Source organism: Phyllostomus discolor, chromosome 5, assembly GCF_004126475.2.
Source record: "Phyllostomus discolor isolate MPI-MPIP mPhyDis1 chromosome 5, mPhyDis1.pri.v3, whole genome shotgun sequence".
NCBI classification, from domain to species: Eukaryota; Metazoa; Chordata; class Mammalia; order Chiroptera; family Phyllostomidae; genus Phyllostomus; species Phyllostomus discolor.
In genome coordinates this window covers 56847281-56862082 of record NC_040907.2, presented here as the reverse complement: position 1 = coordinate 56862082, position 14802 = coordinate 56847281, and the positions used below count along the sequence as shown (strand labels likewise).

The window sequence follows — 14802 nt, the reverse complement described above, 5'->3', positions numbered from 1 at the left end:
ATCCTGGGGCAGCCACAGATCTAATCCACTTTATCTCACTAGAGATTAGCTTACATTTTCTCTAATATTATGTACAATACATAGGACATATTCTTTTTTGGTCTGACTTCTTTCACTCAACAAAATTATTGTAAGATTCATCCTACTACTCATTAACACTACTGTTGAACATAACAGTAGTGTGTTTCTTTTTATTGCTGAGTAGCATTCCATTGTATGGATACATCCCAATTTGTTTATCCATTCATTTGTTTTTATTTTTAATTTAAATTATATTTCATGCAGTAGTCCCAATTTCCCCCTTTGTCTCCCTCCACCCAGACGCGCCCAGCCCTCAGGCAATTCCCATGTTGTGGCCCAGGTCCAGGAGCCCACAGGGGTAAAATTGCCCAAAGAAATGCTGTTATGAAAAACACTGGGACACAATGGGATGAGATTTCTAAGGTCTGTTCCAACCCTAAGAGTTTTTTTTTTTTTTTTACCAGTGTTGCTTCTTAAATTGAGACACTAACAGTTCCAAACAGTCTCAGGTCACACACTCTGAACAGTGAGCCTCATCTATGTGCCAGGTGCTCTTCAAGGGGCAGAGACACAACACTGGTTGAAATGCTCTCATGTAGCTCATGGGGAAAACAGAAGAGAGAAAATACATAATATATCAGGCCTTGGTAAGTGACATAAAGGGCAAGAGTTTGATAAGCAGATGGGGTTGGGGGCAGGCGGAGGGTGTTGTCAAGGAAGGGTTCTCTGATAAGGCAACATGTGAATCCTGACCTAAAGAAATGAGGGAGGAAAACCACATATATATCTGGGGGGACTCAGTCATATTGAATTATGGAGTACATGCTTTTCAAATAGAAAGGCAATTCTTCTATATTATCATGTCTTACTTAAGCTAACATGCATGTATTTATGAGCTCATGCCCAGAGCTGATTCCCGGTTGTAGAAAAGCACACGCCATGAGTTCTTCACGGCTTATGGAGAACAAAGGTGAAATCTCCAGTTCTTGGATCATCAGACAGTGAGGTAAAACCTGGACTTGGGCACAATGCCTATTTTTGCTGCTTCAGGAACACACTTTGGTTTGTCGCACACCCTAGTGGTCAACATACTTTTAGTTCGCTGCAGGATTTTTTTTTTTTTTTTGTCTTGGCAGGGTTTCCTAGCTGCTTTCATTTCCTACCTACTGACAGCCTGATGAACATGATTTATAAATATTAAAAATAGAGTGGTGAGACCAATGCGAAGAACCTGCCAACACATGCCACAACCTCTCATGAGTTCCCAATAAAACTAGAGAATATGTTTCAAATATCAGTGGATCCCCTCTGTCTAGGAGATTATCTGACACCTGGTTAGCACCCAAGCAACACACTTAAAGAATGAATGCAATGTTTGGGGAAAAAATTGAATAATGCCACACATCCATGCTGCCTATCTCAAACCGAAATAAAAGCTCAGCTTAAATGGAATAGCTTGGCATGGGTGTATGTGGATGAGGGTGTGTGGGTGTATGTTAGTAAACAGGATGTTTTCTATACTTTATGAGAAAGCATGGCAGCTGCTCGCTAGGCTCCTAACAGAGGAAGCTGCTAGTTTTACATCTTTAAAATCCCTTATTTGCATAGATCTTATATAGGAAGGCAGACGTTAGAAATGGGAATAGTATGTGATCACCAAATCTCACTTGTGCTGGAAAGTTCTGCCTGTGGTTTGTCATTTTTGGAAATGTGGATGTGCTGACAACAAAATTAACTTCTCAGAAGAACTGAGAATTGCCTACTCTCATCATCCTTCTCAGTATAATTTGCATGACTTGACGAAATTAGACTGTTATTTTCATTGGGATGATCTGCAAAATCATAAAATGATGTATATTTTGGGAATGCCTAATTAAGTCTCGTTAGTTCCACTGAGGGTTCAGCTACTAACATAAGCATTGCAAATATCATGGAGGTGTTCACATCTAGTTTTAGTAACCACAAAGAGATACTCCAAGGACTTGAAAGAAAAATTTCTTTAGAAGTCAGGCGATAACGAGAATTCAAATCAAAGGGGGAGCCTATGGGATAAAATGAGATATATACTGATTTGCTAAAACTTGCCTTGAAGCAAATAGCAAGAAATACTTTTATAACTGAAGCCAATATTAAAAATCAAACCAGCAGAATTAAAGACATAGACACACAAAGTCCATCCCTATTCACAGTTTCTATCACAAACATTAACGAATATTGATCAAGCAGTTTGTCACAAAATTGCTGTGATATCCAATCAGCATCTGAAATGATTTCCTAGACAATTGCCAGCACTGTGTGTCACACTTGCAAATAATGGGCTGCTCTCATTGAGTGCCATCTGCTTGCTATAACAAGTCTTCATCTTAATTATGAAATTCTTCTTATTATTTAATATTTATTAACTACCCACAATGTGCTTGGCAGCAAAAACTACAGAAATATGCTCTCTGTCCACCAAGAATTCACCTGCTGAGGACAAAAGAATGAACCAGTCATGCAGTCATTTCCATTTTAACATATTTGATGTAACTTTTTCCAGAAGACAGAGTTGCCGAAAGCTTGCTCTTGGGAAGGTTCATCTCTCCTAGTGAAGGTGGAGTGGTGAGCTAGCAGAGGAGTTATGAATGAAGTACGGACACAAAGGAGACAAAGGGCACGTTAATTATGATTATCACAAAGCATAAGTGAAGTTTGATCCATTGATGGAAAAGCATTAATGCACATGTAAGGAAACCCAACTGTACTTTTTATGATGAGCAGATAAACACTATATAACATCCTAGAAATATAGAATGCATCATGGAAAAGTCACTTTGAGAAAACAACTATTCTTTGTTTTGCATCTTCAAAGCTTCTGGGCCTTCATGATAATATATACAACTAGGCTGTAGGCTACTCATTTAATCACAAGGATATTAATATCTTAATTAATAAAGATTTCATGGTCAAGGTCTTCTATCAGGAAGAAGACTTAAGACAGAGTGACAACCTCTCCCAGAAGCTTCTCATTTGCCTACAATCCAATCAACAACAATTTTGACATATTTGACTCGGTTAACATCTCGGCCACACAGGGCATCGTTGGGGAAGATAAACCATCTACTCCCATCAGGAGCCTGTCGCCTGTATGCTTGCAATACTGCCTTTGCATGAGTTATCTAGCCCTAACTTCAATTATCTCTTTAGCAAAAATTATAAATGTTTTAAAATGTGTTTTTTTCCTCCAAGACTTAAATATCTTAAATATGCTACTTTCTTACAGACCAGGTCCCCACTTCACATGGGAAAACTTTCACCAGCACCTTGCCAGCGTCTCACTGTTTCCAGTTTTGCTTTGTTTTGTTTTATTTTATTTTACACTTTTCATTAAATTTATGCTTCCCTCATTTTGCTTTCTTTACAAGGAAAACATATAATGAATGCAATGAATGAAGAAGAATGTGATGACTTTGGTCAGAATGTTACTTTTTGTCCTAAAGTTTTACTGTTCTCACAAGTCAGTAACATCGATTGTCCCAGTGACCCATCTGGAACATGGTTAAGTCAGAGAATGACATATTATCCAGTATCTTTATTTTATGCACATAATTCCCAGATAACCACCTCACCCAGATAATTCAGGCAAAGGAGGAAGTACGTATTAGTGGAGGTAATGCTTTTATGAAGCAATTGTCACACAGTGCCAATATGAACTTCCAGTGAATATAACTCGAAAGAAATACATGACAGAGGGATAATGACTCGCTCATATATTGTCAGGATAATAAATACCTAATGAGCAATATTGCAAAGCAAATAGTAGGTTGAACATACACCCAAATGTTGATTCTTGACTCAAAATCAGAGAACAGAATGATTTGTCTCTCTGTCTAGAATGATAAAGCATCACTTCCTCATAAGCTAATGAGCAACACCATCTGGCATGAGTATGAAGGAGCAAGATCTTAAGAAAACGGAGAATAAAATGACAGAGCTGCAGAAGGATTTTTGCAGGAGGTTAAAAATTCCTCACCATTAAAAAATAATCATAATAAAAATAATTTTAGATGTTCACATAACACTACAGCAATAATACAAAGATTATAAAACTAAATAGTTTCAAAAGAATTAAATATGGTTCCTGACATGTTCAAATCTTTCTCTACCAGAGCGGCTCTTGAAATGTGGTCTCAGGAGCAGCAATAGCGGCATTACCTGGGGGTCCGTTAGCAATGCACACCCTATGTTTTTGCCCCCAAACCACCAACTCGGAACCTCTCAGGTTGCACCCAGCAATTTGTGGTGTAACCAGCCCTTGAGGTGACTCTGATATAGGCTTTTATTTGGAAACAATTGCTCTACCAAACCAAATAAAAATCAGAGATTTTTACTGTTTATGCTGGATACAAAATAAATTAGCCAATTTGGACAATTCTGTTTAATTGAGCTAAACAATAAAAATCATGCAGGCCACTTTGTTTAGTGACATGATGATCTCTCTGATTATGAGGGAGAGCTATCATCCTAGTATTTTTTTTATAGAACATCGGCAGAACAAATTGCCTTAAACTCTTACCTTCACTGCATGGTTTCTGAACATATGCATTTTCTTCTTTTTCAACTACTTTGGTGGGCTCACTGAGACAAGTTTTGCAAGTTTGCCTGAATCCTTTATTTAATTGTTTCTCCATCTCTTGGTCATTCATTCAGAAAATATTAAATATCTACTACATGCCATACACTACATATATATCAGTGACAAAAACAAACAATGATCCCACCCTTAAGGAACTCATATCCTACTGGGGAGATAGACAAAAACAATACATGATTAGATAGGAGAGTACATTATAAAGTGAGAAGGTAAACAGTGCTATGGGGGAAAAGAATAGTAGCATCAGGTAAAGAGAACTGGAAATGCTGGTTATGGGAAGTGGGGATTTCACTATTAAGCAGTAACATGGTAGACCCCATTGTGTGGGCGGCAAATGAGCAAAGGCTGGAAGGAGATGATGGAGAGGATCATGTGGTATATGGGAAGGAAGGGTGACCTGGCAGAGAGCTGAAGTGAAGGGCTGAAGGAGGGAGCATGCCTGGTGTGCCCAAGATACAACTATGTGTCTGTGTGGCTGGAGGAGAGTGAGCACAAAGGCAGTTTAATAAATGAAGGTTCGAGAGCAAACAAGAGGTCAGATCACTCTGGAAGTCATTGTAAATCATTGTGAAAACTTGTGCTTTTTTTACTCTAAGGGAAACCGGACTATCTCAGGGTTTTGAGTAGAAGAGTGACATGATCTGAATTATGTCACAATATTTTCATTAATTGCCTCTAAGTCTATGTACAAATTCATCAACTGTTTCTGCATTGGGTTAGAAAACATTGCTACCATTTTTTTCTTTGTGTTCATCATGAAGTTATTTAGAAGTATTTTCACTAAGGCAAGTTACTTCATTTGTTAACAAAGAAGAAATTGTTTTCTTGAAGACAATTAGAAGATAGTGTTGGATAACAATCAGTTCTCTGTTACTTGGGCCTTGTTTTCTGCCTTCTATGGTGGTTTCTGTATTTGCTTCCTGAGGCCAAAAGTATAACCTTGGGTTGGGGTGCTTAGATTTGTTTTTTCACCAGGCAACTGACAGCTAACAGAATTGTGAGTGAAATCTTGGAAGCTGATTTGCCACCGAAGTGAAACTCAAATGGAAACCTGTATTTGAGGAATGGCTCTGTCAGTGACTTATTAAAGCCCAGTGCCCAGTCCACAAAATCTCTACAGAAGGTAATAGATTTGCCAACCTTTTGGTAACATAGAGCAAGGCGCAGTCTCTCTGAGTAGAACTGTGGAAACTTTTCTATCAAAATCCAATCCTAGAACTTGCTTTGTTTGGTATTGCTGTGACCCCAAGACTGAAGAAAACTGTTTTTGAAATTCACAGGTGGCAAAGGGACTTGTAGGCTTAAAAAAATTATCAGATATTATTTCTCTAACTCATTTACTCACTTATTTATACATCCATCCATCAAATATTTACTAAATACCTATTAGAGTCAGACATTCCATTAGGTTCTGGGGAAACAAATAAGAGCTGGTATTCCCTCAAAGAGTCCATGGACTCTCTGGAAACACATAAATGGCATAATGCATGGCAGAGAGCAATGATTTCTATTTTTAAAAAGTCCAAACACTATGGATTTTCAGAGAAGGAAATATAAAGTTAGAATTAGAAATATTGCAAAAGGCTTCATGGAAAAGGTAACATTTGATTTGGTTCCCAAGGTGCATGTGCGTGTACGGTGCTAGGAGGAAGTGCAGTTTACACAGGGGAACCAGTTTCTGCAAAGATGTGGAGGCAGGGCTGCATTCGTAGCTTCCCAGGCAACAGGCAAAGAATGCCTAAACTAGTTCAGCAGTAGTGAAAAAAGAAAGAGAAAAGAAAATGGGGTATTGCTGTGGCCATTTCAAGAAAACCTGAACTATCTGTGGGACAGGTGGCTGAAAGAAGCAGGGTGTAAACGACACATTTGGTATTTGGTTGGCAAACCATACTGTGTTAGGTCTGGGGATACAATGAATATGGGCATAGCTCCTGTCCTCGAGAAGTGTGCTGCCAATGAGAGAAGTGGACAAATAAACACGGTAAGGTCAGATAAATAAGTCCCTTGTTGACTTCCGGTCAACATGCTTAAATGGCCAGAAACAGGGCAAAGTGACAAAATTAGGATACAACTATAAGGCTATATTGGAAATAGTTATTCTTATGAATTTCTCTGGTTCAAGGAACAAGAAACTTGCCTTGTCCCTTCCTTTAAAGCAACCTAAAATAGTGCAAGTCAAAGCAATCTAAAGTAGCACAATTCTAGTGTCATCTGTAGCTTAAATAAAATTCGCCGGTCCTGGGAACTTGTTCAAAATACAAATTCTCAGGCTCCACCCCAAATCGCCTGAATCAGCAGGTGGGAACTGTAGGCACATTCAAGTTTGAAAAGTACTGAGGTATAAAAAGAAAGGCACAATACAGGATGAAAAGTCTCAAAACAGCAAACTCAAGAATCGAGGCACATGCCCTGGTTGGTGTGACTCAGTGGATTGGGTGTCACCCCACGAAGCAAAAGGATGCCATCTGGATTCTCGATTGGGCACATGCCTGGGTTGCAAGCCCAGTCCTTGATCAGGGGAAGAGGCAACTGATTGAGGTTTCTCTCTCACATAGCGATCTTTCTCTGCCTCTCTTTCTATAAACAAACAAATAAAATCTTAAAAGAAAAGAATCAAGGCATGCAAGAATCAAGGAAAAAGGAAAGAGACTGTCCCTGGCTCATATTTTTTTAAGGACAAGTGTATAATTATTCTTAATTTTGACATAAACTTGGAGATAGATATGGTCACTTTTTAAAAAATTGAAGGAGAAAAAATACCCAAATTATAGAAAGAAATAAGTTGACTGAAGAGATTCATCACATGACTTCAAACAAACAGGAAAAGAAAAAAGAAAAAAAAAGCCTTTAAAGCCTTTCTTAACTTTAAAAGTATGAACATATTCTAATGAGGCTTCTAATTTCAGGCCCACTCGCCTTTGAGTTTTACATCCTTTGCAGTGTTCAAAAGCCTCAGCATCGAGGGGATGTTTCACACAAAGGTCTGTCCATTGGGACTTTCTATACAGTGTAACCTGGCTGCATGTCTAGTGCTGTGCCAGGTCACATTCCGGGCCCAGGAGAACGCTGTTTCCCTGAGTAGATGGCTTGTTCCAGCCCTGATTCCTACAACCAGGATCTGCACAGCCTTCCCTTTGAAAATATGGTCACCGAATCGTAGATGCTTCTCTTGTTTTAACCCTAAACTAAGCCGTCTTGTGAGATATACCGTAGTTTCAGCCTGTGTGCATGTGTGTGCATATGTGCACTTTTAAACACATGACAGGTTAGTATGGATACCTTGATGAATGACAAACCCCCTTGCCACCTTGTCATGATTAAAACAGATCCTTTCCCCTTTTGTACTGAATTTTTAATTTCCAGTACATGTGTGTTATAGAGGAGATCTAATAATGTAGGTGACTGGATGCCATGGTGAATGATGGGAAAGGGGAAGTCCCCCGTTTCCCAATGCTTGTTAGGGTGGAAACACAGCCCCAGATACCTTATTACGCTTTTTGACTCAGAAGTCCTACGGGCCTGCCTGTGACTGCTGCGTGAACTTCCTGTTCCTCCCAAATACATTAGCCGGGTGGGAACACTAATTCATTTTCACAGAGAGGTATGTCAACACTGCTCTCAAAGTAGTGCTGAGATGTATTTCCAAAGGCTGCCTTCCAAAGGAAAGAAAAGGGAAACAAATACTGCTTTTAGTAGTGTCCTGTCTGTCTTTCAATCCAAGAAATTTTGTTCTTTGCCTATTTCCTCCTGGTCCAGGCATTCCTGGTGTTAGTACCTGTTTATTCTGAGTCAGAAGTAATGTCTAAGTTTTTGGAGTCCAGGTACAGCGATAGTACCTCTTCAAGTGAACCAGTCAGGTTTCTGTGTCTTGTGGCTGACCTGGGCTAGCACAGTTTTTTGTTCCTGTTTTGCCTCTCCCCTTTGCTGCACCGCTTTTGTGGAGGCAGCTTGCCTGCCATGTGCCCTGATAGAGGGGACTCAGAGAGTGCCCAAATTTTCAGGAGAAAGGCACGAAACCTCTTCCCACTAAAAACTAGAAACTACTAAATGTGTGCAAACGTAAGGTATGTGAGCCAATTTAATCCCTAAAGTCAATCACATAGTGGCACAAAAACCTTTCAAACTATCCAAGCTGAGATAGCGAAACCTAGGCTGCACTTAAAACCCACGCCAGATGACAAAACTGTCTCCCACAGAAGGTAGTGAGAAATGACACATCACTGATTTCTTTTTCTCTCCTTAAAATTGAGTGGGAATGGATGAAGCATTCAGGCAAAGATTAGCCATGCAGCCATCTCGATATTTACCCATTGCTTTCCTGCATTTTGACAGTGCTTTCTGAAAGTGACTTTTGTGTATCTTTTTCCCTCAATAGTCCTTAAGAGTAACTCTCTGCCTTCTCATGTCTGTACCTGAAGCCCTAACATCTTGAAACACTGATGAATGTGCTGCTAACTTTCATTAATTTTACCCATCCCTGAAGGTGGAGCCACACTGGTGCCAGCTAATTAAGACGCATTTAGGGCAGCTCAGAGCCCTTTATCAGCCCTGGATTAGCTTTGCACTTTTAATGGGGACTATATCTTTCTCAATTATTATTTGATTAAAGAATGTGCATGCATTTGCCAGCGTACTTCTAAAGTGGGATGCAAGCTGCAACTGCCTACCTGCCCACAGGTAAGCAGAATCTCTCACATGGGCTCTGTGTTGCTGCTCCAGGAGAGTTCACACTTGTGCCAGGCCCAGAATCATATTCTTCAAGTGTTGAGTGTGGCATCAGGTATCGCTGGCAGCCCTACAGCACCTCTAGGGTATGTCAGTCTTAAAGTGTATGAATGCAAATGTGTAAATGTCAGCAAAGTAATATTATCTATGCATACCAATCAAAGAGGAAAAAGAGATCCATCCTGGCCCAGATTATTTGGAATATAAAACTTTTAATTCCGAAGCTTTCTGGTTTGTTGAAGGTTGTTGTCTCCCCACAAAATGTTTGCTAATTGAAAATGTAAAAGTGCCCACTGCTCAAAGGACCTGGAATTCCAAAGGAAGCTGGGCCCCAGAAGCTGAAGAAGGGAAAGGCAAACAGCCTTCCCTTTCCGCCACCCCTCTCCCCCAGCCTTTCCAACAAGGTCACCCTTTCTAATTAAGAAGACAAATAATTTTAGTCAGTAACTGATAAGAAAGCAAATTAAATTTCATTTGGTTTGAAAAGTATTCCAATATGCTTAAGAGTTGGTTTAAAGTCACTTTAAGAAATTTAACAGTGTACATAATTCTCATACTACTTCATGTTTTCTCAATGAGAAATCCCTTAAAACAAAATAAAAACAACTACCACCATAAGTGAGGGAGAGGCTTACTATTTTTTTTAGAAAGTATTTGGCAATTTGGAGTTCTCTGAGAAACTCCATTTAATCATTTACCTATAATGAATCACTTTAACTACTAAGGACACAATTTTTAAAAATTCTAAAACTTATGCATCATAATGGTGACATAACCTCTCCATTAAAGACTCAATGAAAAAAATGAACCCTTGCTAAAAATTTCCCATAAGTCCAGGAAAATCAAAATAGCTTATAACTATTTTGTCAATTTAATGTTAAATTAAATGGACACCCCTATTTCCTGACTTCCTTGTTCCTGCAATGATGTATACCAGGTACTCTCATGTACTTAGGAAAAAATATTTACGACTTATTAGTAGGATATAACCAACACACAATTGCACAAATGGACCCACATGAATGTCTGCCATTAAAATGTCTTTTTTGCCCTGGCTGGTGTGGCTCAGTGGATTGAGTGTTGGACTGTGAACCAAAGGGTCACTGGTTCAATTCCCAGTCAGGACACATACCTGGGTTGCAGGCCGGGTCCCCAGTGTGGTGTGCAAAAGAGGCAACCACACATTGATGTTTCTCTCTCTCTTTCTCCCTGCCTCCTCCTCTCTCTGAAAATAAAATCTTTAAAAAATGAAGCTTTAAGAAAATGTTTTCTTTGGTGCAAAATAATCTGAAGTGCTTATAGTCATCACATTGCTGATTGTGCTGTTATTCTCATTCCAAGACTGTTGTATGTGTGTTGTGGGATAAGGCAGATGAGTGATTTACACTGGTGTCTTGAGGACCTATGCTTGTCAACATGTCAAAAAAATAAACAGCTGTACAACTCATTGGGTTAAATAAAAACTTGGCAGCTCTGGATTTGAATTAGAAGTTTCAGTTTGACCTGAGAGTGATTTTATCTTTAAATGATATACACAGAATATGTTGCTTATACATTAGCTCTGCTCAATGAAATGACCAAGAAACAAAGAGCAGACTAGTATCAAAAAGCACCCATAGCACCAAGATTATGCACTCTCTTAAACACTAGAAGGAGAAGTCTGCATCCAGGTTTGTATCATGATTTGTACAAGAAGAGCATGAAATATCCTATAATACCAGGAAGCAAAAAAGCTGTTCAAGACTACGAAAGACATTTCAAAAGGACTCAAAAGCCAGTTTGAAGAGGTTCCCACAGCCCAAAATATGTTAATTTGAATAAAATATCATAATTTTAGTGAATTGAAATATGTCAAATATGTTTAGGTATATAAGTAAAATGTGAATATTAATAATAATAAACTTACTGGTCAGTTTTAAGTGATGCTAGGGAACCAATGTCTTAAAGTTGATAAATAAAAAAGACATACTATCTCATTGTAACCAAATGATTAATGAAGGCACGTTTTTCTTTGTAAAGTATATCAGCAAATAAATGAAAAAGAAATGACAACATATCACCATTTTGCAACCCCCCATGAATTAATTACTGGGCCGAGACATGATCATTAATGACAGCTTACATTAAAAGAGAAAACTAGGCAGTATTCCTCTTGATAAAAGTATCACCCAATGGTCCAATGGTCTTGGAGGGGAAAAAAACCCTGAGCCTAGTAATAAAGCCTCAATATAAAAACATCAACATAAAAGAAATATCATGGGGTACAATCAGCAAAATCTAGATTGAAGAAAGCTCTATAGAACAAGTGATTATGTTTTTTTTAAAATAATAGAGTGAGTGAGAGTGAGAGAGAGATATTCAGCCTGAGCAGTGGGTATACAGAGGTTCATTAGACCATTAGTTTCTCTAGTTTATGAGTTTGACATTTCCTTTCATAAAAGGTTAAAAAATATTCTTGTTCAAAATTTGGCAATGAACAGCAAGTTACTATAAGAAATCCTTAGACAATAAAATCTGCACAACTAAAGTTAGGCTACAGATTTAAATCATAATGGCGAGAGCAACTGTTGAGGTCATTTTGATCAGTCTTTGTAAACCAGATTTTACCGAAACTATGTATTCTGCTCATTTCTAAAACACTAGCATAGTTTTTATCCTCTATATTTATTTTGGTAACTCTACCAATTGACCAATACCTGCAAATCAGTTTTACGAGGTGAGCTTTTTCCCACTATGCAAATAGTTCTCACCACAGGCAGATGAGTCTTCCAAAGCTATTCTCTCCCAGTTCTTGTTGTATGAGCCACACACCCCAGACAGTGCTGTCTTACTGAGAGCTCACAGCAAAAGCCAATTCGATATAAACACATAGAAACCAACGACATGCTAAGTTCTTCTCTAATACCCCAAAGAGGTTCTAGGACTTCCAGTTATAACTGGGGGATACCCAAGTGCTAATTGTGCCTAATGAGAAAAACAAACATACCTAATTAATTGCATTGCTCAGGGCTAGTGAAAGACCAAACATTTCCAAAGCCCCTTGAGAATGGTCATATTCATGTAGAATGGTGCTGCACGTGAGATTACTTCTTTGAAGCACATGCCTCCTCCTTTTATCTCTACCACCGGTCTCTGCGACAGCTTACACTACACTGATTCAAATCTAACCATTGGGATTCTCCTTGTTAACTCTAACAGTAAAAGGGGACAGTGTTATGGTTATATTTGTCTTGCATTTCATTAGAAGCTGTGCATTTTGGCACTCAGAAGTAGAAAACACTAAATTAAACCTACATTGTCAAGAGGAGATAAGATCTTAAAATAATTATCAGCATTAAAATTGTACCTGGAGACATTAGAAACTGCCCCCTACAAGCACATACACCAAAAGTTAAAAGTTTACATTTTATAGCATTGAAGGGCAAAAGGTATATGTTTTGAGGAATCAAAATGTTAATATTGGAATTATAGTCAATGCTTGATTTATCTATGGTATTACATGAGGTAGCAAAATTCACCACTCATTTAAAACTTCAGCAATTACTTTCAATATTGTCCTTCAACAGTTCTTTATTAGAACTAGGTATATAAACTAAGAGCTATTGACTTATAATTCTACTTCTCTCCCATATACTCATTACCTGTCTAAAGAGAAAGGAAAAATGATGACCACTGAGTTCTGTGGGAGACGAGAGGAAGAGGAGACAGAAAGAGGAGATAGAAGAGGTAAGGAGCGGGAGAAAAACAGCAAACTGGCCTCAAGAAAAGGAATTGGGCAGGGTGGTTGATGGAATGCTTCAGGAAAATGGATGCAATGAAAAATGCAAATAGATTTTTTAATAATTGCATAAATAGTACCTCCACTTCTCTTCAAGAATCTGCAGTTAACGATTTTAAGTAATGCATACTTTCAATGTGATTAACATATTAGATACCATGTTATGGTGCTCACGATCACAGGGTCTAAATGCATGCATGAAGCTAGACAATCTTACTAGAAAATCCATAGCCTGTTTGTTTTGTGGTCTCAGGTACATTTTTGCCATCACTTGCAAAGGAGTTTAGGTCCTATAGTTCCTTAACATTTCTGTTTTGAACTTTTGGCTAAAACTCAATTAAGTCAATAGCAAATTGAGCTAAATAAGAACAAAGATAAAGATATCTCGGGAAAGAATCCAGTGTTTTTTTGAGACTTAATCCAATCAAAATGGAGAGAACAGAAGATAGTGTAGGTGGAATTAATGGGACCTAGTTACTGGCTCATCAAGTCATCCTAATGGTCAGAAATACATAGCAGTCAGTTTGAAAAATGATTCTGTTCATTTGATAGCTGACAAAAGGACTCAGCAAAGATCTAGCATAAAGGACAATAAGGCTGCTTTTCAGAGGACTCACCTGTCTTTCCCAGTTTCCTTCTTGAAAACTCCATCGCAGTAACTCATGCGCTTCTCGGTAGTGACATAAATTTGGGCGCTTGGATAGATGTCAACAGTCTTTTTCAACATGTTGTAAACGATGCCATTGCCATCCTTCCTCATATTGCGGAAAGGGCCCCAAATAACATAAATAGTAGTGTTTGCCTCCTTGAAAAAATAATCTGGGTTTTTTAGCAAAAGAGGAACGCTGGTATGGGACACAACTCGGATCATCGTCATGCGCCCAACATCTTCTTCATAGCCCTTGGTCGGGGCATTGTTCATTCTCCAAATGCAGGAGGACTGATCTATCTCATTCCCCACCTTCTGGCCGACCATCTGGCCTGAGTTTGACACTATGGCACAAAGGTCACAGTCCAGTTGTAAAGGCTGAAAAACAGAAAGAGACAAGATGGGAGGGGAAACATAAATTAGTAAGGTCCACCTATTCAAACAAGTTTCTCTGGGAAAACAGAAAATTCAAATGTGTATGAGTGCTGAGTGCCGGAGGGTCTCTGAAATGTATTCACCAGCCCTAAAGTGACTGTCACAGGTTATCAAGCCAGGTGCATCCTTTCACTTTAAAAAGTGAGTACAGATGGTTAAATAATTTTAATTTCTATCTCCTGTGTTGGTTTAAAGTTAAATGGAAAAATTGCCATTTGTTTTCCATTCTAAATGATGAGTTTTCATTAAAACCATAATTTCAAATGAAATAAGGAAATAGGAAAAGATTTGATCTCTTTAATAAGGGTGATGACTAAAAAGAAAGTAAAAGGAATATATCCAGGCATCAATTCTATATTTTACTTATATGCATGAATGGTTACATAGCAGTTGATGAAAACATGAAAAATTCAGCAAACCAGAGCTACCTAAGACAAGACTCAGGCTAGCAAAAATACTACAGAGAAACCCTTAAAAACTTTTTTGTACCCCCAAGTTGCCTGTCCTTTGTGTTTGTTTATTCCAGATGGATAAGGAAAGGCTTCTTTTATGAACTCGGAC

General features: G+C 38.4%; 1 protein-coding gene across 1 annotated transcript in view; it reads right to left on the bottom strand.

Annotated features, from left to right (window-relative positions):
- ST6GALNAC3 (ST6 N-acetylgalactosaminide alpha-2,6-sialyltransferase 3) overlaps window positions 1-14802 on the bottom strand; it is a 494049-nt gene that overhangs the window by 184134 nt on the left and 295113 nt on the right. Inside the window, exon 3 of the mRNA XM_028513558.2 lies at window positions 13775-14184. Within this exon, the coding sequence (XP_028369359.1) occupies window positions 13775-14184 (410 nt within the window). The remainder of the gene's footprint in view (window positions 1-13774; window positions 14185-14802) is intronic.